The sequence below is a fragment of the Esox lucius genome, chromosome 16, assembly GCF_011004845.1.
Source record: "Esox lucius isolate fEsoLuc1 chromosome 16, fEsoLuc1.pri, whole genome shotgun sequence".
NCBI lineage: Eukaryota > Metazoa > Chordata > Actinopteri > Esociformes > Esocidae > Esox > Esox lucius.
In genome coordinates this window covers 32973992-32994397 of record NC_047584.1, presented here as the reverse complement: position 1 = coordinate 32994397, position 20406 = coordinate 32973992, and the positions used below count along the sequence as shown (strand labels likewise).

At 43.1% G+C, this 20406-nt stretch overlaps 3 protein-coding genes across 6 annotated transcripts in view; 2 read left to right on the top strand and 1 right to left on the bottom strand.

Annotated features, from left to right (window-relative positions):
• The window catches only part of mgat4a (alpha-1,3-mannosyl-glycoprotein 4-beta-N-acetylglucosaminyltransferase A), a 42321-nt gene extending 33408 nt beyond the window's left edge, over positions 1 to 8913 (top strand). For 2 of the 4 annotated variants that reach the window (XM_013137792.4, XM_034286732.1), the window contains 4 exons: positions 886 to 964; positions 2858 to 2918; positions 3118 to 3230; positions 4898 to 8913. In XM_013137792.4, the coding sequence (XP_012993246.1) occupies positions 886 to 964; positions 2858 to 2918; positions 3118 to 3230; positions 4898 to 4924 (280 nt within the window). In that variant the 3' untranslated portion in view covers positions 4925 to 8913. The remainder of the gene's footprint in view (positions 1 to 885; positions 965 to 2857; positions 2919 to 3117; positions 3231 to 4897) is intronic. The other 2 variants (XR_004574578.1, XR_004574577.1) reach the window with 2 other exon arrangements.
• Positions 8914 to 9200: 287 nt separating this feature from the next.
• On the top strand, positions 9201 to 11687 carry LOC105016589 (cytochrome c oxidase assembly factor 5). The gene is made up of 3 exons (XM_010880528.4): positions 9201 to 9443; positions 10957 to 11040; positions 11134 to 11687. The coding sequence occupies exons 1-3, from the start codon at positions 9342 to 9344 to the stop codon at positions 11173 to 11175; spliced, it is 228 nt and encodes a 75-aa protein (XP_010878830.2). The 5' UTR covers positions 9201 to 9341; the 3' UTR covers positions 11176 to 11687.
• A 418-nt stretch (positions 11688 to 12105) lies between these two features.
• On the bottom strand, positions 12106 to 14962 carry si:dkey-4e7.3 (nuc_hydro_CeIAG domain-containing protein). Its single transcript, XM_034297650.1, has 6 exons — positions 14711 to 14962; positions 14183 to 14370; positions 13612 to 13791; positions 13429 to 13540; positions 12582 to 12718; positions 12106 to 12470 (listed from the first exon to the last, which is right to left on the bottom strand). Exons 1-6 carry the CDS (start codon positions 14793 to 14795, stop codon positions 12123 to 12125), a joined length of 1050 nt encoding a protein of 349 aa, XP_034153541.1. The 5' UTR covers positions 14796 to 14962; the 3' UTR covers positions 12106 to 12122.
• Positions 14963 to 20406: the final 5444 nt, after the last annotated feature.

Below are 20406 nucleotides of genomic sequence, written 5' to 3'. Positions count from 1 at the left end.
TGTAGATCACCTCCCCGGCCTCCCTCCCACTCCCTGCAGATCATCTCCCCGGCCTCCCTCCCACTCCCTGCAGATCATCTCCCCGGCCTCCCTCCCACTCCCTGCAGATCATCTCCCCGGCCTCCCTCCCACTCCCTGCAGATCACCTCCCCGGTCTCCCTCCCACTCCCTGTAGATCACCTCCCCGGCCTCCCTCCCACTCCCTGTAGATCACCTCCCCGGCCTCCCTCCCACTCCCTGCAGATCATCTCCCCGGCCTCCCTCCCACTCCCTGCAGATCACCTCCCCGGTCTCCCTCCCACTCCCTGTAGATCACCTCCCCGGCCTCCCTCCCACTCCCTGTAGATCACCTCCCCGGCCTCCCTCCCACTCCCTGCAGATCACCTCCCCGGTCTCCCTCCCACTCCCTGCAGATCACCTCCCTGGTCTCCCTCCCACTCCCTGCAGATCACCTCCCCGGTCTCCCTCCCACTCCCTGCAGATCACCTCCCCGGTCTCCCTCCCACTCCCTGTAGATCACCTCCCCGGCCTCCCTCCCTCTCCCTGTAGATCACCTCCCCGGTCTCCCTCCCACTCCCTGTAGATCTCCTATGCTGTTGCTGTCTGGAACCGACCAATTAGCAGCCCAGGTCCCAGTGTAAAAATGTGTGACAGGATTTCATTAGCAGCTTAAGTGGGGGTTGTGTGAAGGGTCCCGTGTGCGTGTGTGCGTGCGTGTGTGTGTGCTGCTCTGCCACCTCAGACTTGGTCCAGACTTGTCAGATGTGTGGTTCTAGCAGTGTGTGTGTGACAGGGCGGTGTTGGGTGTGGGCAAGGTGTTGGTTTGCATATTCATGTGTGTTGCAGGCCATGAATATGCATTAATAGGTGTCGTTTGATTGGCAGGTTCCTTTTTCGCAGTGGCAACCAGGAGCACCCTGGAGACCGGATAGAGAACACCACCGTGGAGATTCTGCCCTTCTCCGTAAGACCCCAACGTTCTGTCAACACAGGGGCAACGTTCTGTCAACACAGGGGCAACGTTCAGTCAGCAGATTGTAAATAGAATCAGGGCACTTGTTCCTGATTTGGTGTATTGACCCGTCACTCAAAACATGTACGTCAGTTATGGATTGGTTATTGACCGGATCATAAGCACAGCCTGCTCCAATCGATGTCGCTGCTGGGGGCGGGCCATGAGCCCAGTAAGGAGGTCAATGGAAATCAACCGGAACAATAGAAAGAACCTGGGAAGCAACGAATGTGTTTTGTATGATGCTTGTGTGGATGTGGACCTCGAGCCAGTGTCTGAGTCACCAGTCCCTTGTATTGCTGCTAAAACAAGTTCCCACCAACAAAGGCTTCTGCACCCAGATGCCTAATTCGCTCAGACGAACGGGAGGGAGCGTTTAGCAGTCACTAGTAAACATTAAGAAGGACTGAATGTCATCCAAAAAATGATTCCACTTGAACCACATTGTATACTACGATTTGGAGAATATCTCTGTTGCACCAATTTATTTTTATAATTTTTATTCTTTTAGCTAATTCTCATAGCAACAACCTGATTTTCTCCGTCACAGGATGGTTTTTGACAGAGTGGAACATGATGATAACAAAATTAGAATCTGTATGAACAAGAACATGCAGATGAACTAAGAACAAAAAACCATATCAGACGTGTGTGACCCACAGTCAACATGAAATGCTAATTAATTATTTAAAAATCATACAATGTGATTTTCTGGATTTTAAAAAAATAAAAGTTAGACCTTTACATGCTTTGTAAGTAGGAAAACCTGCTAAATCGGCGGTGTATCAAATACTTGTTCTCCCCACTGTATATGTTACCCCCCCCCCTGGTGGAAATGACCTCAGCCTGGGGTGGGGGGGGTGGGGTCAGGCCTGTTGGACTTACAGAATGATAACAGAAGCTGTATTGTGAGAATAACATGTCAGCAATTGCTGAGCAATATAGAAAATGTATGTAGAAACAAATCTGAGGTGACCTTTTCCAACCTCACTACGATATGCTCTTGTGGATAACCATCTGGAATGGGATCACACTTTGTGTCAAACTGTTTTAACGGTTTGCTGAAAGAACAGAAACCTCTCTGCTTATCGAAACCACATTTGGCAGTTTAGGATCTTACTCTCATAACCGCGGTTCTATAAAGGAGACTGGGGGTTGAAAAAAGAACCGCTTGCTGACCTCTGCCTGTACAACCACAAAAACAAACTCATCCTTAAACGTTTTACTCTGCTGTCGTGACTGACTGAGAAACTACATCTCCAACTGCAACTCTTCCTGACAGATTATATATCACGAGAAAAAAAGATTATACCCAACTCAGACAAGTTGGGAGGGATTTCAGGAATTAGCCAGCCTTGAGATTGAGTCTGGTAGCCTGTGTCTGTGTAGGTTAAAAGGGAATTCTGCGTCTGCGGTGATTTGTGTTGGAGGGCTTTTTATACACAAATTGGCGGTGCGTGGATCTGCAGGGAATGTCAGCCCACCTCATGTACTGAGTCATGGTAAAGGCTTTAACACAGTCAGGCACATTTATATAGACGACGTCAACCCGGTCGACTAGCTGGATCACTGTTGATTGGAGAAGACGCTTTCTCCTATTTAATGTCAGGCATGATCTTTTCCTGTACTGGAATCCTATTTTAATTCCTAAAACCGAAACATGAGAATTTTTTTTGTTGCTGTTGTTGGAAATCTGATGCCTTGATATTGGATGTGATCAGTTGATCTGCCATTCAATGTCCATGTACAACAGCTTTACATGATTTAGAAAAGGCACCTCTCTTGGTGACCTCTAGATTAGGAACTGATTTAGGATTAAACAAGGCCTTCTGAATGTCTCTGTAGGAAACTGGCCCAAAGAACAAAGAGAAGTACAAGAGAACTGATGATCACTTCTACAGAATCGGTGAGTCAGCCGCCCCGCCCCCCCCCCTCCCCCCCTCCCCATTCCCCTGGCACCAACTGTTTCCCCAGAACATCACACACATCCTGATGAGATTGACCGCTTTCATTGTTCTGGCCACTGCTCATGATTCAGACACCAATGTGCAAAACTGCCTGGCAAAGGGTGTCAGTCACAGCCCTCACCCCCCCTCCCTCCCCAGGTCAGTTTGAGAAAGGCGTGGCGGAGGGGGCTGTGGACATCTCCTTCAATCCGGTGGTGGCGCTGCGTCTCTCTGTGGTCAAGGACTCTGCTGTGTGGGCCATCCTCAGTGAGGTCAGTTCCTTCCACCAGGGTCACCCTGTCAGACACGCCCACATTCACTCAGCTTAACACTAGAACCGCCAAATGTTTGTCATTGAAATAAAACTGCCATTTTGAAAGCTACGCCCTCCTCCTTCCATGACTTTTCATAAATAGGCGTATATTACATTGTTCCGTTGTCCGAAATCTAAACTCACAAACAGAAAACTATTTAGAGACGATTTACCAGTTTCTTTACCCCGTTTTCTGACTTTGCCAGTCGCCAACAGCTCACGGCACTTAACGTTGGTACCCAACTGGTACCCAGGTGCTAATCACCCCTCACAGAATGCCTGACGCCAATGGATGATTGCGCGATACTCTCAGAAGGATGATCAGACCGTGGCTGAATTTGAATGACCTTACAAATGAAATTCAAGATTTCCATGACCATTCAAAAACTAAATTAGGCTATTATTGAAACATAATACAAACCATATGAGGTACTTATCACACCTTTCTGATTTTCAATAGGAGATTCAGCTTATTGTGTAGGCTAATTCATCAAATGTACATTTAAAATTTAAATCTACAAATGTATTATGCTAAATAATTATTCACTAAATGAAATACCAAGTCACCAATTACCAATTCAACAAAGGTATTACAAGTTACTGTTTTTATTTTAGAAAGGAAAGAGAAACTAAATCGCACACACATCCTATCGTCTACCTCTGCATTTTCTCTGCTTATTTTACTGTAGATTAATGTTCTACAAATATATTAGGCTAAATAATTATTCCCAAAACGAAATTCCAACATCATCTTCTAATAACTCCTCTAGGTTTTTCTATAACTTATTCATGTCACCTATAGACAGGTCTTATATGCCAGTAATCTTGGAGACTAGAGCCATGCATTGGTGGTGAACCCGATATCCCCACTACAACCCCTGGAGACCTGCGAAGCAGTTCATATAGCCCATTCTATATTTTATTATTTATATTCTTTAGGCTTATTCATCAAATGTAAATCTAAAATGTAAATCTACAAATGCTAAATAATTATTAATGAAACAAATGATTTTATCCTTTTATCAACTATCAATTTTATTTCTATAAATAGGCTGTAGACTGTGTTATTCATTCTTTTTTTCCAAATTCATTAACCTTTAAAAACAAAGAAATTCTGTAATTCACTGTTTTTTAAGACTATTCTATATAGTTTGATAATGACCCAGTAGATGAACTGATGCTCTGTCTGGATGGTGATGCTGAGGAGGAGAAGGTCCATGCTAATAGGGACGATTCGTATGCTAATGACACCGAACAGCGTTCGGCTCTGGTGGATACTGGGCGTCAAAAAGGCCTGGCGGTTCTAGTGTTAAAGGGAACATTGGACTTCAGCACCATTCTAAATGGCACCAGTGGGCTGGCCATGCCCCCAACCACCATGCCCCCAACCACCATGCCCCCAACCACCATGCCCCCAACCACCATGCCCCCAACCACCATGCCCCCAACCACCATGCCCCCAACCACCATGCCCCCAACCCCCAACCACATAAAGCCTTAAATGGAACAAAACCCTAAATGAGTTCAGTTAATCAGGAAGTGTGTTGGGGAGGCCTGCTCGATTAAGACAACTGCGGGTGACGTTTATCTCCCTGTCTCTCTCTCCCCCTCTCTCCCTCTCTGTAGATCCACATTAAAAGGATAGCAGGCTGATGTGAGGTGGGGGGCCACATCAATCCTGGCCCCCAGACCCGGGCTGTGCGTAGACATGCCTAAAACGGACTGTCCAGGGGCCTTGTGGCGCCTAGCAACCAGCAGTTACATTACGAGAGCGCACCAGAACTGCTTCATCTCAGGGCTTCTTTCTGAGGACGCTTTCACATGTTGGCTTTGTTTCTCTATTTCCGCTTTGTTCTGTCCTTGTTTTAACCCCTCTTTCTTTCTGTCCCTTCATCACTCCTAGTTTTTCCTCTTTTTCGTTTTCTCTCCTGCTCAAGCTCTGTGTGAATACTACTGTACAAAAAAAGAGACTGATAAAAATATCAGAATGATTTGGGAGTCCTAAAGAGGTCTGTTCCAAGCTCTAGTTGTCCATGTTAACAGTTTGTTTCAGCAAGGGCCGCTATCTGGGAGAAACACACAGTTTGGAGGTCTAGTAAAAACCACGTCTGATCCAGGGGGCTGATGTCACCAGGGTAACGTGCTGACTCCTGTTCTGTCTCCCTCTGTGGTCAGCTGAGGTATTGCCCCGTCACTGGAGCCCCCTGCTGGCGACGGAAGGAACATCTCCATTCTCCTCAAGGATCTGTTGCTTTGTGTGGTTTCCACCTGGCTGTGTGTTTTAACCGAAACACAGGCAATAGAAAACAAGTTGTCAGTATTTTCAATGGTGGTGCATTACTGCCCGTGTTGCTTTTTCCTCAGATCTTTGTTTGAAAGGGATGACATTGTCAAACAAAGTGGAAAGGAAAATGTTGCCCCAAATTGTAGTGACAGATTGCCCAAACTGTAGATCAATGCTCTGTGTAGATTTAGGGTTAGCTTATCTTAACCCAAGTCCCAAACTTTCCAATTCTGGTGGGGGACTAAAATCTACTCAATATCCATGTCTGGAATCATTTCAGCCTATGAATTACTCAATTAAGAATATTAATGATTGAAACCATATCTATATCTATACTTCCTTTGACAGGAAGTCAGGCTGAAAGGCTCGTGTCCTTTAAGTGGGATATCTTGATATGATTATTACAATAATGACTATCAATGGTGATTTAACTTATTTGAAATAAATCTTTAATTTGTACAAGAGGCCAAAAGAAAAAGTTTTATTTTAAGTTTATTATACAGTAGTTGTAATGTTCACGTGTCCTTTTTACTTCCAGAAGTGTTTTATTTAATTTATTTTTTGCTGCTTGTTCTAGGTATTCCTGTCTGTTGGTTGGTGTAGATAGAGGACGTCTCTAATCGCAAGTCTCCAGTTTGTGTTTTTAATGACCTTTTCCAGACATTTAAATGGAACAGGACAGCATATCTCAGAAGGGGGATTGTCTTACACTTTCTACTTGATTTTAAGATGGTTGCTCATCCTGAAAGTTGTTTGAGCCAAGAGGAAATAGACATCCATGGCTCAGTTTTGTTTCAACAGCCATTACTAACTTAAGCTAACTGTAGCAACAGCTAGCTAAAAATCAGTTGGAGAAATGAGGTCCTGGCTCACGGACTGCTTTCTGGCTGGGAAGTTTGAGGTCCTGGCCCACGGACTGCTTTCTGGCTGGGAAGTTTGAGGTCCTGGCCCACGGACTGCTTTCTGGCTGGGAAGTTTGAGGTCCTGGCTGAGGCTGTCCTGAGACAGACCCACGTGCCTTGAAGACCTGCTCCTCCAAGAGTCTTGAGCAGAACTACCCGTATGTCTTTGCTCCAGCACCTTTACTCACTCATTTCCTTTAACCATCATCCTGGGTGTTCACTTGCCCTTTGAACCCTGGACAGGATATGTACATTGTGTTTGGGATTGACAGATGGTTCTGCCAGTGCAGGGCTTCCACTGTATGGTCTGATGCATGTTCACTGTCGGCAGTTCGTTGCACTTTGTTTTGATGACTACATTTCATTTTTCTGTGACTATTTAGTGGTGCAGAGACTTTTTTTTTTCCTCCATCCTTTTTTTGTTCCACATTCTATCTTGTTGTAGCTCCGCCCTCATTTACCATTTCCAACAGACACGTAATATTCCCCCTGACATCATTTAGTTCCACCCCATGTGACACCCGATGTTGTCCAATCAGACTCTGCTGGGAGTGGTTGGACAGCATGTGGCTGTGTGGAGGCAGCCGAACTTCCCTCGGCTTGTCGTTACGGCTGCTCTGTAGACGACTAACTGTTGTTCGACACACTGAGGCCTCGTTTCAGGACAGGGGGAATGGTTTTCCATGAGTAACATGTGTATACAATGTGATTCAGATTCTCTTTCAATTCCATGCACGTGTGAGAAGATTGTAAATTATTTTCATTTGATTGTAATTGATTTTCGTTTTGTTGCTATTTTACATGTCAACCGTGTGACATTCACTGACCACTTAAATAGATACGCCAGCCTCTTAACGCAAAACAGCGAATCATGTTGCTGCAACTCAGTATATGTGTGAAGCATGCAGACACGGTCAAGATATTTAATTGTTGTTCGACCAAACATTAGAATGGGAAAGACGTGCGACCTCAGCAACTTTGACCATGTTGCTTCATGCACTATGGTCTCAGGTTTACAGAGCATGGTGTCCTCAACATAAGACACCCAGTGTGGCAGTTCTGCGAATGAGCGAGGTCAGAGTAGAATGAGCGAGGTCAGAGTAGAATGAGCGAGGTCAGAGTAGAATGAGCGAGGTCAGAGTAGAATGAGCGAGGTCAGAGTAGAATGAGCGAGGTCAGAGTAGAATGAGCGAGGTCAGAGTAGAATGAGCGAGGTCAGAGTAGAATGAGCGAGGTCAGAGTAGAATGAGCGAGGTCAGAGTAGAATGAGCAGGCTTGTACGTCGAACTTTGAAGCGGATGGCAGCAAAGGGTGTTCTACCTGATACTAGATGCCTAATAAAGTGGACGGCTAGTGTACACAAACTTCTAGTGCTATACTTCTGAGGAGGTTTTTTGGGTGTAAATCCCATTTTCCCTTGCCGATTTTGTAACCGTAAACCTGGAATCCCAAAACTGAACCCAAATCTAATGCTAAACCCCAACCTCTTAGCTAAGCATAGCCTTTCTAAATGTGAGGACTGGGAAATGTTTTCTCTGTTCACTGTTTATGTGAAGACTCTTTGAGGAGTAATGGTACTCGAACTGTATATTAATACCTGTATGGCACTCAAAGTATACACGCACTTGTCCAATTCTAAATCAGCCCCTCTCTATGTTTAAGACCGATAAACCTTCCCAGATCCAAACCCGCCTACTCTGCAGCGGTCAGGTGTGACTGTTGCAAAATCCTGTCCCTTGAAGGGACAATACTGGGTAGGCAGAACGACTAGGGCATGATTTGGAATTCGGGAACACTTTGAAAGTGGGCCACTTTTTGCTAGATTTGCCTGTTTGTAAATCTTTATTTATCATGTGAGTAATTGGTTGGTCAGCCAACCACTTTTTTAATGGAGTTGACCCCTCCCATTAACCCACTGGTTAAACCAGACCCTCTGGCTCACTCCTCTGGCTTATTTAAAGAGTGCGATTTTACAGAATCTTACATGTATTGTTTAGATCAGGTAGGATGTGTAGAATAGCAAAATCCAGGTCTATACATGACATTTTTGTCTGCAATGCTCTACCTGTGTGTTTTGACCATCTTGAAGAAGCTGCTGCCTGTCTTCAAGTGCAGGATGGCTGGAGGAGAGGGGAATACGCATTTTAGGAATGTCTGAATAGTTTAAAGTAGATTCCTCTCATCCCCATTCCCTGCTTTTCATCCACGTGTGTGTGTGTGTTTGTGTGTGTGTGTGTGTGTGTGTGTGTGTGTGTGTGTGTGTGTGTAAGCAATATGGAGAATGCCTGTAATTGGGTTGCTTGCCTAAGAGACGGCAACGAAAGGAAGCTGGACGGTCAGACTCTTGCTTCTCTCCATCAGTTCATGTGCCTTTATCACGTCCATTACTATGTCTGCCTCTGATTTTGACTTTGTTTACATGGACATCGTTGAAATAAATCAAAACATAAAAGTAATGTGCATCTCTGTTTTCTGCCTTGGTTTCATAATTTTACACAATTCTCATGTCACTGTGATGGGAGAATGAGTCATTACCATAAACCACGCGTTCATCTAGTCACCCGCCCACCTGACAGACGTCAACCTCTTTAACATGTTGGGTTGCTATTTGAGGATTCCCTGCCAGGATTCGTGAGCGTGAGGTCTGAAGGTTTTGAGCGCCACCCAGCGGTAAGTTGTAAATGGTACAACTACATTTGTTGAATTGTACAAAAACTACAATATCTCCCATCATGCATTTTGATTATTTCCCACTATACTTTGCCAATTAAAGATGGTGGCTTGCATAACAATCGCACAAATTCTGAATCAAATCAAGTAGATTATTTGTCCTCTTATTCACTTAAACCAAATCGATCCGGCAGCTAAATGTAAAAACCGCACAATGCCTAAATATTACGAGGAAAAAGAGGAAGATGGCAGGGCCTGCTCCGGTATCAGAGAAGACTTCAAGGCATGTCTCCTTCAACACGACTGCGTTATAAAGGTAACATTTGGCTTGGCTTAATACAGTCTGTTACGGTTTCCCATCCATTGTCTCTGAACGTTGGTTTACCTTGAATTGTAGACGTTGGCCAGAGGCACTGACTGGTTGGCTGAGTCATCCGTTCACTGCGAAGTGCACAGCTTTTCACATGATAACTATGTAGGAGTTAGATGGGCTGATTGAACTTGTCCCTTCGTAGACACGATACAACCTTTCCCTCTGGCTGTTAATCCTGGCTGACTTTGGGATCAGACTACTGTGCTGCTGTTCTGTTTCTTTTATTTTTTTTGTTAGTAACTTTGTTTCTTGCTAATTTATGTACTTGATATTATCCTGTTCAGCACTTTGGTCAACCATGGTTGTTTTAAATGTGCTATATAAATAAAGTTGACATTGACGTTGTTATATCAAATGACATTCTCAGATACATAGCTACGGAGTTTCGCTGAGCAACTATATTACTGTCGGAATATATCCTACGTCAGAAAACGTACATAATAAAAAAGTGAAAAGAACCCAAAAAATATTTTAATGGGCAGAAAATGTAACAACTCTTCTCTTACTCAAATCCCATTGGAAAATAAAGCCAAGTCTTCAGCTTTCTGCATTTCTAAAACAAATAGCGAAAAAGTAAAAAAAAAGTTTATATTATTTAATAAGTAATTATGAGGGCCGATATTTTTAAACATAAAACCACCATGTTCAAATTGAATTAAATGCATTTTGAACACGCTCAGTGATCCGGTATCATTCAGTGAATGTAGGCGATTTTGCTATGTCCCAAGGTGTTACTTATCAACTTCCATGAGAAATATAAGGCATAAGGCATTAAATCTTCACTCATTATTTTGTAGTCCAAGAACAATACCATCAAATGTTATGCATGTATTTGTGGAGATTAAGTGGTTGGACTAAACATATGTTGACCAAATAATAGTCCTATTGTTACTTACCCTAATTAGAAAGAGAACAAGTTGGTTGCTGGTTTTAACTTTTTTATTTATAGTTGAATAATTTTTTTAAATAAATAAATGTGAGAGTAGAGGTGTCAAACCAGTTCCACAGAGGGCTGAGTGTCTGCAGGTTTTTGATTTTTCCTCAAAATTTGTTTTCAGTTCAGACCTTAACCAAGTGAGTGGAAGAAACTAACCAATTAATCAATCAAGTACAAGGTGAGAGCGAAAACCAGACACTCAGCCTTCCGTGGAACTTGTTTGAAACCTCTGTGATAGATTAAGCAACATTACATGTCTACGATAATGCACATCTAGAATAATGTATGCATTGTTAACTCAAATTGTTGATTGGAGGTTAGATAAAAATACAAACTCCTTGTCATTAGGAGAGGATCAGAGGAAGGAGAGTTTAGTCAAGTTAGAATTGTTCGATCCATGCATAGCGGCAGTAGGCTGAATAAAATAATAAAATAAACTTTAAGGAAATTGAACGTTCAGTTCGTTGAACCCCAGTCTTGCTGAAAGTAACCTGTTAACTCCGTTTTCCATTCCTGCAGGAGGGGAAGATGCCCAGTCAGTGTTTAAAGGAGGGCCACTGTAGGGCGCTGCAGACTTCTTTCTTCGAGTGCAAAAGATCCATGGTGAAATCCTTAAACAACAATGACGTTCATTCAACATTCTCTTCCCCAATGACTGTACTGATCTGTTTCTAATCCCGTCCTCTATTTCTGCAGCTGGATACAAGATCCAGGTTCCGGGGAAGGAAAGGCTACTGATGGACCAATGTGGAAAAATCTCCAACTGTGACAGTGCTGAAATTATGTATTGTAAATAGTGACTGTTTAATTTAGGTGGTTTGGTACTGAAAATGCAGTACGGTCATGAAATAACTGTCCTTATGATCGATGTGATGTTCTGTTATGAATTGTAGGCCCATCCCAATTCCAACAAAAGACAATTTCATCCCTAAACATCTGTGTGAACAGTATTATTAATAGAAATGGTGAAATGTATTGAAAATAGTGACAGAAACACAAGTTCTAAAATGTATAAAATGTTTCAGACTGCCATAACACTCTTTTTTTTAAACCACTAACCATTGAGAGGTACAACTTTGGCGTGTGTGTTTTAGGTCTAACTCTACTCATGGGGACCACAGGTCCGGTCAAGGGTTTACATTTAGGGTCAAATGTAGAATTCATTTTAGAGTTAGAATTGGGGTTTCTTTAAGGGTTAGGCGTTGTTGGTTAAGTTTAGGGTTAAGGTTAGGCATTACATCTAGGTAAAGTTTAGGAGTGAATGTTACTTTATTGAGGTTAAGATTAGGGCAAGGGAGAAGGCAATTTCTATTTTCTGGTCCCCCTGAGGATAGCCATACAAACGTGTGTGTTAAAAAAATTATCATTGATGATCTTTCTCCCCCCAGTGTGAGCTACTGCCTGATCCTCTCTACTGGGTTCTAAGGGTTCTAAAGGGAACAAGTGTTCCCTACTCTGATCTTTAAGGAATGGTGTCCATACATTTTGTAGCCAAAACCAAAATTTGAAATGTTAAATCCACATTTTTAGTAAGATAACACAATGATTTGTTTAATACAACTGTGTAACCATGGGGACCAGTATGCCAAGAGAGATTCTGTTTTTGTCTTGGCCTGTTTCTGTGGTGAAACCAATTTGAAACGAGCAGCAGACAACTAGTTAGTTGTTTCTGCGGTGGTGGTTAGTTATTTTAAGGCGTCCATGATTAGCTGCTTAAATCTCTCCATGTTCACTTTCTTCATCACAAAGGCTTTGTGGGGCTTCTTCAGCATATCCAAGGTGTCCAAGACCATCATGCCGCGGGTGAATGTGCCTGTCAGCTCCACGGTCACTGCCACGTGGTCGCTCAACGTTACAAAGTTGTTGTCGATGGCCGCTGCCATGGCGTATGAGTCACATGACACGAAACCCGTGCCGTCGACCATCTCCGCTAGGCTCCGCTCGCTGTTCGACGCTTCCATGCTGTGGCGGAAGATCCGGGCCATGAAGCGAGCCTTCTCGGTCTCCTGGGCCAGCCAGTCATCACACCAGGACTGTCCAGTACCACCAGGAACCAGAAGAACAACATAACGAACATCACTCACTGTAGGATATTGTATTTCATCATTTATTCATTAAACAATTAAGCAGAAGAAACTTGTTACCCAGGGCAATTTGTTGTAGCAGGTGAACTCCCAGCTGGCAATGTAGGTGGGACACAGGTAGTCATTCAGGACGATGTACGCCGCTTCTGGGTCGGCGGCAAAGTTAAACTCTGCACACATAGTGGTGTTTCCTCTAGCTGAAGAAGGGCAGGTTTGTTATCTGGGACCGAATTGGTGAATGTGCCACAAAGAGGAGAGGGGGATGCGGTACTTCTACAAAGACAGGCAGTGGATGGATTGCTTGACTCTATCGACACGTCTTTGAGGGATGTTCTGTTACTTCCAAATATTTAGTAATAAAATACCCTTCTGACGTTTAGACAATAATAGTAAACTGATCTGGATCATTTATTTTCAAGTTTTCCACCCATCACTCTGCTGGGGTTGTGACTGTGCCAATTCTGACTGAGAGTTATGCCATCAGGTGTGGCCTGTTGCTTGACACTGATCTCCAGTCTTCCATTCACACTGTACCAGCGCTCTGACCTGAAACCTTTTTGAGGCTATAAAAACATTTACATCTATTTACAGAAGTATATTTATCATAATGCTGTGCCATTCTTGTTCTTGGAAGACAGACAAGTATCACATGATTTAATCCGATTTACCATCCGTGTTACAGAAACATTGCCCAGAAGCAGGGCTGCCCAACCCTGTTCCTGGAGATCGACTGTCCTGTTGGTTCTCTCTTTTATTCTAAGCACACCTGATCCTAATAATTAGCTGGATGAAAAGCTAAAATCAGGTTAGTCACAAATTGGGCTGAAGAGAACCTACATGACAGTAGCTCTCCAGGAACAGGGTTGGGCAGCCATGCCCTGAAGCATAAGAAAAGCTAGCCTCTTACACTCTATGTTCCCTCCCATGATGTAGAGGTCCTTCAGTTTGCTGGGGAAGGATGGCTCCATTCTCACAGCCAGAGCCAGGTTGGTGAGTGGGGCTGTGGCCACCAGAGACACCTGGTAGAAACAGAATGTACCTGTTTTCAACTGAGCCGAACAGAACACACCATCTGCTCACCCCATCTCACCTCTTTGGGGTTTTCGTTGACTATCCTTATCATTGCAGCCACCGCACCTTCCTTCTGCAGCATGTCAAGCCCCGGGGCGTTTGGGTCTGGAACATCCCCCAGCCCGTCTTCTCCATGGAAATGTCCAGCACTGATCACATTCCCCAGAATGGGCTTTGCCGCACCTTGAAATACTGGAATCTAGAACACAGAGGTCAGAATGCCAAGGTCTAGAACACAGAGGTCAGAATGCCAAGGTCTAGAACACACAGGTCAGAATGCCAAGGTCTAGAACACACAGGTCAGAATGCCAAGGTCTAGAACACACAGGTCAGAATGCCAAGGTCTAGAACTAAGCTACAGAAAACAGGTCATAATACCATAACCTGGAATACAGGGGACATGAATTATGAAAGGTCACAAACTAAAACAATTGGAAAGTTGCCAGTTATGTTTCATGTATTAATTCATTTAATTTAATGTATTTGAATGTTGTTACGCATATTTTCCCAATTAATGTTTGTTTACATAGAAACAAAATAATAAAATCATGTCAAACGTTAAACAGTACAATCATTCTGCATCGCCGTACCTCCAGTCTCCCGCAGGCATGAAGAACCCTCAACGTGTTCTTGCACACGTTCTCCACGCTGGTGTTGCCATGGACACACGTGATCCCCAAGACGTCCATGTTAGGGGCGGCCAGGGCCATCATGACTGCCAGGGCATCATCCACGCCGCAGTCCACATCCACCAGCAGCTTCTGGGCCATACCGAAGCCTTGGGCAACAACCAAAGACGGATCAATGATGCGCCGGAATCAGACTGCGCACTGGCATGAGACTATGGTCCATTCATCTCTATAGTGTTTTTGCCACACCGGTTTGGTTTGGTCATTGCAGGGCCACACCAGTCCAGACACTGTGAAAATGAACCACCTGTAGTTCATTTACAAATATAGCTCTGTGGCCCAGGTTTAAGAATACCGTTACTGTACTGCATTGACATAGACCACAGACATGTGGACATGACCATCCACTAATGAAATCAGATGCACACAGCAGGACCCAATGGCAATTATAAAATGTGTATGTGACATTAAAACAGAGGTACGTCCTACCTGTACTTGAACAGAATCGGACTGAGTGGTGTAGATAGATAACTAGTCCTCGTTGCTGGGCGGAGAGACGGTCACAAGAAACCATTAACTTTTGAACAGTGAAGAGGATTGTTCAGAGTCGAGTCAGTGATTATATACACACACACCCTTGTGGTGACATGAGACCTAAACCTGACAAGAAATACATGTTCTCTAGCCTTAAATCTAACCTCAATACCCCAACTTTTATGCCTACACTAACCTCTCTAATGCCTAACCCTAAATGGAGCCCCACTTAACAGTCATTCCTGCAATGCAGTGCCATTTCCTGTCTGCAGGAAAATATCTATTTTTATTTAGGTTAAAATAGGAAAAATATAAAGTATTTAATCATGAAAGAAGTGTCCTTAACCTTAAAAATACATACATCATCAATACATAATCATCAACTTCTATGAGAAATATAAGCCATTCAATATTGTCTTCACTCATTATTTTGTAGTCAGAAGGCGTATCACAAACATAACTTAGTTCTGTCTTTATCTTTAGTCGTAAAACTATTTTGATTCATTTTGTGTTATTTGGTCATATTTCTATAAAACTGTTATGGAATAGGCAAGTAATTTTTCTGGATGGTAACCTGAGGTTAAAAAAGCAATCTGGCTATATGATCATTAGGGGAACAAATAAGCATAGCCTGTTTGAACCATAGACTGTATATATAAGGTTTGAACGTGCATTTCACGACCTAACATACAGTTCTAAACTAGATTTTCGCCTTTACAATTGAGATTTGCACTTTTTTCATTGTATTTGGTTATGTAAAGCATTATAAGAGCCGATCGGGAGACAAATGAGCCGACTCTTTCCGATTAACGGAGACCGGAAAATTCGTCTCACCAAAAAGACTCCGAGACTCCGAGCCCATCCCCAACAGCGTCCAGCTGCAGCCAAGCAGACACGGCTGTTTAAAACCTCGGCTGGCTAAAACCATAGACACAATAAAGAGTAGACGCCGCATTGGCTGCTGGGGCGCGAGAAATACGGCCGCCATATTTGACCGGTCATACTCCTATTTGCGTAGCAGCAGAAGCAACGATGCCAGAGCCCTGTGCAACATACTCCTGCTCATATCGGCGGACCATCGAAAGCAGGGCTCGGGGGATTACTTTTCACAAGTAAGATTTAACATTACCGTATTATTGGTTGTATTTTGTGACTAGAATATTACCAGAGAGTTGAGAAGGAGCAAGGATCTTTGATATTACTGTACTGAAATCGTATCCAGCTAGCTAGGCTATGTTTACTGCACCAGCCAGTGTTCACCCAGCGAACGGAGACTTGACAAGTCATATTTTATAACACTGACTTAGATTACAACTGACTCAAGAATGCTATTGTAGAAATAAAGCAAATATTACTGGTATATTATAACATTGGCCAGCTAATTATATATTTATATAAATAAAAGACGGTATTATCAATTTTGGGCAGTACTAGCTTAGCTAGTAGCTTCCTATGTAATGAACTAGCCTACTGCTGTGTTTGTGTTACTTAGCTTGCTACATTTGACTGGGTGGTAGCATTTGTGTAGTGAAGCTTTATTCAGTAACTAATAGTTTAGCTCACTGCAATTTCCAAGTAACTTGCCCAACACTGTGTATTATTCACGTGTAATTCACCCTAACAAAAGTAAGTTACCTCTCATGTCTCATACCCACCTCACTTAAAATAAAGGCAACAGAACATCTGATAGTAGAATGGTTTTCAAACAAGCTTATTATTTAGTTCAGCGGTATGTGCTCACCTACAGGTTCAGCTAAGATCACTTGGAGCTCCTATTTAATTTAATCAGAGCGTCAGGTAGGGTTGGTGTTCTTTTAATTACAATTTTGAAAATATACCTAATGAATATCTTTATGTCTCGTGAGTAATGTATGTATTGTGTGCCTGTTTTCCATATAAGGACGCTGGAATAACAATCCATCGGCACTTCCAGGCCATCTTCCGCCGCCTGATGGTTCGGTGTGGTGTCTCACCTGTGTAAAGCACTATATAAATATTTAATTATTATTTTAATAAGGTGCTGAGTGCTGCAGAGAGGGTGATCCGCCAAGCTTCACCAATGCCAGCTCCTAAGGTGTCGACAGTCACAGACATCGTCCGGGAGGAGATTGGAACGGAGGATGTTTTTCTGCTTGGGGAACACATTGAGGAGACTCAGTTTGGCATCGACAACCATCATTCTGACTTGTTGTCATTGGTTGTGTCTGTGTTTCTCAAAATAAGGCTGCACCACCTTACCAGACTCACCTCTCTTGAACTGCAGAAAGGGAGCACGAGGAAGAACTGTCCTCTTTCAGGGGTTTTAGAGCGTGTGCATGTGTGTGGTTCCATGACAATTCAAGACTTTAATCCTAAATTCCAGCATCCCAAAACGAATTCTAAGCTTTATATCTGTACTTTAACCTTACTCATCACAAATAGTATCTTTATGTCATATCTGTCATCATTCTGACAAGATTAACACTGAAACTGAAAGCAATGGCTTAAAACTGCCTGAAAACAGTGGTCGGTCACATTTTATGTGAATACTGCTGTAAGTGTTGGTGGGTCTGTAAATACCTCTGTTTGTTTGTTTTCATGAACTCTAGCCTCATGGTGTGTCTCCAGGAATCCAAATGTTGGTCTCCTTTGCCTTACACTGGGTTTGTGAGCTTGTGTATAATGAAGTTTATCTTTACATTATGTCCTTGTGATTGTCTTAGCCCTGATCACTTTCCCTCTGGGTTCTGAAAAGCACTTGTAACTGTGTTTTGAAAATTGCTACATTAAGTTTGCAGACTTTTCAAGGGAGTTTAAACAAAATAAATGTGCAGTTTAAATAAAAACTGTCACTTTTCATTTCATCCTGCTATATTAGACTGGGACCCATGTGTGTATGTTGGGATGGGGGCTGTGAAATGAGAGCGAGAGAAATATATATTTGTGACTTTTTGGAGATTATGTTCACAGTTTTGATGAATATAAAACTATGAATATTAAAATACGCCGAACCATGTGTCCTGTATCATAGCTACATGTATGACCTTTGCAGCAAAAAAACCCGCGTGAAAATCAGTAAGGTATTCACTGAGGTATGATTAATTAAATGCGCTGACAGCTTGTTTCACCTGCCAGATTACATTGAGTGGAGTGACGGACCGGTCCAAGATGGCGGTCCCACGGCTCATCAGCGCCAGTAGGCAGTAGCGGTCGATGCAGCGTCTACTCTTTATTATGTCTATGGCTAAAACTCTACTTCCATTTCGTCCCTTCCGTTTCGTCATTTCCTGACCTACTGTTGTCACTTGAGTAACTTTTTTAACGTTTGGACAATTCCACCGTTGTTTACCATTTCATAATTTCCCTTCCATCTACCTCTTGGTAAAACTAGCTTGTTAGAGTCATTATATGCAAAATATGCAATATGCAAATAATCAAGGGACACTGTATTTGCAATTGTTGCTGGCATTTTACTCCACCCATCCCATTGGGCACAATGTAACTCAATGGATACGAAAAATATATTGCCCTGTACAGAAAAAAACGCTGCAGTGGATGTATTGTAGGACATGTTCAGGAGCATGGATAGAGTAAGTATATAGATTTTTTTGCATATACAGTGGAAAGAACAAGTATTTGATACACTGCCGATTTTGCAGGTTTTCCTACTTACAAAGCACGTAGAGGTCTGTAATTTTTATCATAGGTACACTTCAACTGTGAGAGACGGAATCTAAAATCCAGAAAATCCCATTGTATGATTTAAAAAATATATTTACATTTTATTGCATGACATAAGTATTTGATTACCTACCAACCAGTAGGAATTCCAGCTCTCACAGACCTGTTAGTTTTTCTTTAAGAAGCATTCCTGTTCTCCACTCATTACCTGTATTAAATGCACCTGTTTGAACACGTTACCTATATAAAAGACACCTGTCCACAAACTGAATGAAACAGACTCCAACCTCTCCACAATGGCCAAGCCCAGAGAGCTATGTAAGGACATCAGGAATAAAATTGTAGACCTGCACAAGGCTGGGATGGGCTACAGGACAATAGGCAAGCAGCTTGGTGAGAAGGCAACAACTGTTGGCGCAATTATTAGAAAATGGAAGAAGTTCAAGATGACAGTCAATCTCCCTCGGTCTGGGGCTCCATGCAAGATCTCACCTCGTGGGGCATCAATGATCATGAGGAAGGTGAGGGATCAGCCCAGAACTACACGGCAGGACCTGGTCAATGACCTGAAGAGAGCTGGGACCACAGTCTCAAAGAAAACAATTCCACACTACGCCATCATGGATTAAAATCCTGCAGTGCACACAAGGGGTGGATGGATGGGGCCATGTATCACAAGATCTTGGCCAACAACCTCCTTCCCTCAGTAAGAGCATTGAAGATGGGTCGTGGCTGGGTCTTCCAGCATGACAACGACCCGAAACACACAGCCTGGGCAACTAAGGAGTGGCTCCGTAAGAAGCATCTCAAGTTCCTAGCCTAACTACAACTGTGTGCCCCAGCTCATCCCAACCAGCAGGCCGCTCCCACCAGGTGACACAGGACTGGATCAGTGTCTGGTCCTTTGGGCTCGGATCCAGGCCCTCTCCTCTTTCTCAATAAACCATCAAATTCTCTTGGCTCCCGGCATCATAACCCATCAGAGCCTCTCCTATTTCTTCCTTACAAATGCAAAGTTGGACAGTACAGTCTGGACAGTAGTTGGACAGTACAGTCTGGACAGTAGTTGGACAGTACAGTCTGGACAGTAGTTGGACAGTACAGTCTGCCAGTTTCTGTTCTCAGTTCTTTGAGGAGTGTTCATCTGGCCAGGTGTTGCTGACACCTGACAGATTGATCAACTCCTGGATGGGTATTTTGAGTATAAGCTAAACATGTGTTATAGCAATATGTTGGTCAACAACAGCATTGATGACCAAGGTCTTTAGGAGGCCTTATCTAGACCTTGACTTGTGAGCTTGTGCTGACAGAAAGACCGACACTGACAGGCAAAAAGACAGACAGACAGGTATACAGAGAGACAGACAGACAGGTATACAGAGAGACAGACAGACAGACAGATAGATAAGAGACCAGGGCAAAATCACAGAAGAGAAATGGTTTACTGCTCTCATTTTAATAGCTCAAGAATCAGAGGAGGGTTTAAGAGGGAAAACACATTTTACAACTATGCCTGTACCTACAGAGATACAAATGATCCTACCTGAAAGTGTGTCCCTCAAAAGCGCTCAATACAAATAAATAAATTACACATTTGAATTACACATTTGAATCAATGAATACAACTCTGGCAGCAGTTTGGCAACGTTTTCAGCGATTTGCAATCAGGAAAGCAAAACAAAATAAACCTTAAATAAAAATCCACTGTCTCTGTAACATACAAAGAAAAGCTTTAAGTAAATTGGTACCAGATGCCATTGATGTGTTGACAGTAGAATTTAACACGAAACACTTAATTAAACAGGCTTCTATGCAGTGTGCCTTTCTCTTATTTTCCAAACTTAGTATGATAAGGAGGATTCTCTATCTACATGCATTCAAAAGTAAGACACTTCCTCGTTCGCCCCAGTGTTGTGTTTTGGTCCAGTCATGTTGCCTGCTGTTCAGCCAGGGTTTGTTCTGCTGTGTCATTGTGCTGCCTTCCATTGCAG

What these genes read in the sequence shown, in the direction of transcription:
- LOC105016589 (XM_010880528.4), top strand. Translation starts at nt 9,342, where the DNA reads ATGCCTAAATATTACGAGGAAAAAGAGGAAGATGGCAGGGCCTGCTCC. An exon ending in AACACGACTGCGTTATAAAG is followed by an intron (nt 9,444 to 10,956) that starts GTAACATTTGGC and finishes CCATTCCTGCAG; the next exon opens with GAGGGGAAGATGCCCAGTCA. An exon ending in TCGAGTGCAAAAGATCCATG is followed by an intron (nt 11,041 to 11,133) that starts GTGAAATCCTTA and finishes CTATTTCTGCAG; the next exon opens with CTGGATACAAGATCCAGGTT.
- si:dkey-4e7.3 (XM_034297650.1), bottom strand. Translation starts at nt 14,795, where the DNA reads ATGGTTTCTTGTGACCGTCTCTCCGCCCAGCAACGAGGACTAGTTATC. An exon ending in TCAACGAAAACCCCAAAGAG is followed by an intron (nt 13,541 to 13,611) that starts GTGAGATGGGGT and finishes TGTTTCTACCAG; the next exon opens with GTGTCTCTGGTGGCCACAGC. An exon ending in GCTACAACAAATTGCCCTGG is followed by an intron (nt 12,471 to 12,581) that starts GTAACAAGTTTC and finishes GGTACTGGACAG; the next exon opens with TCCTGGTGTGATGACTGGCT.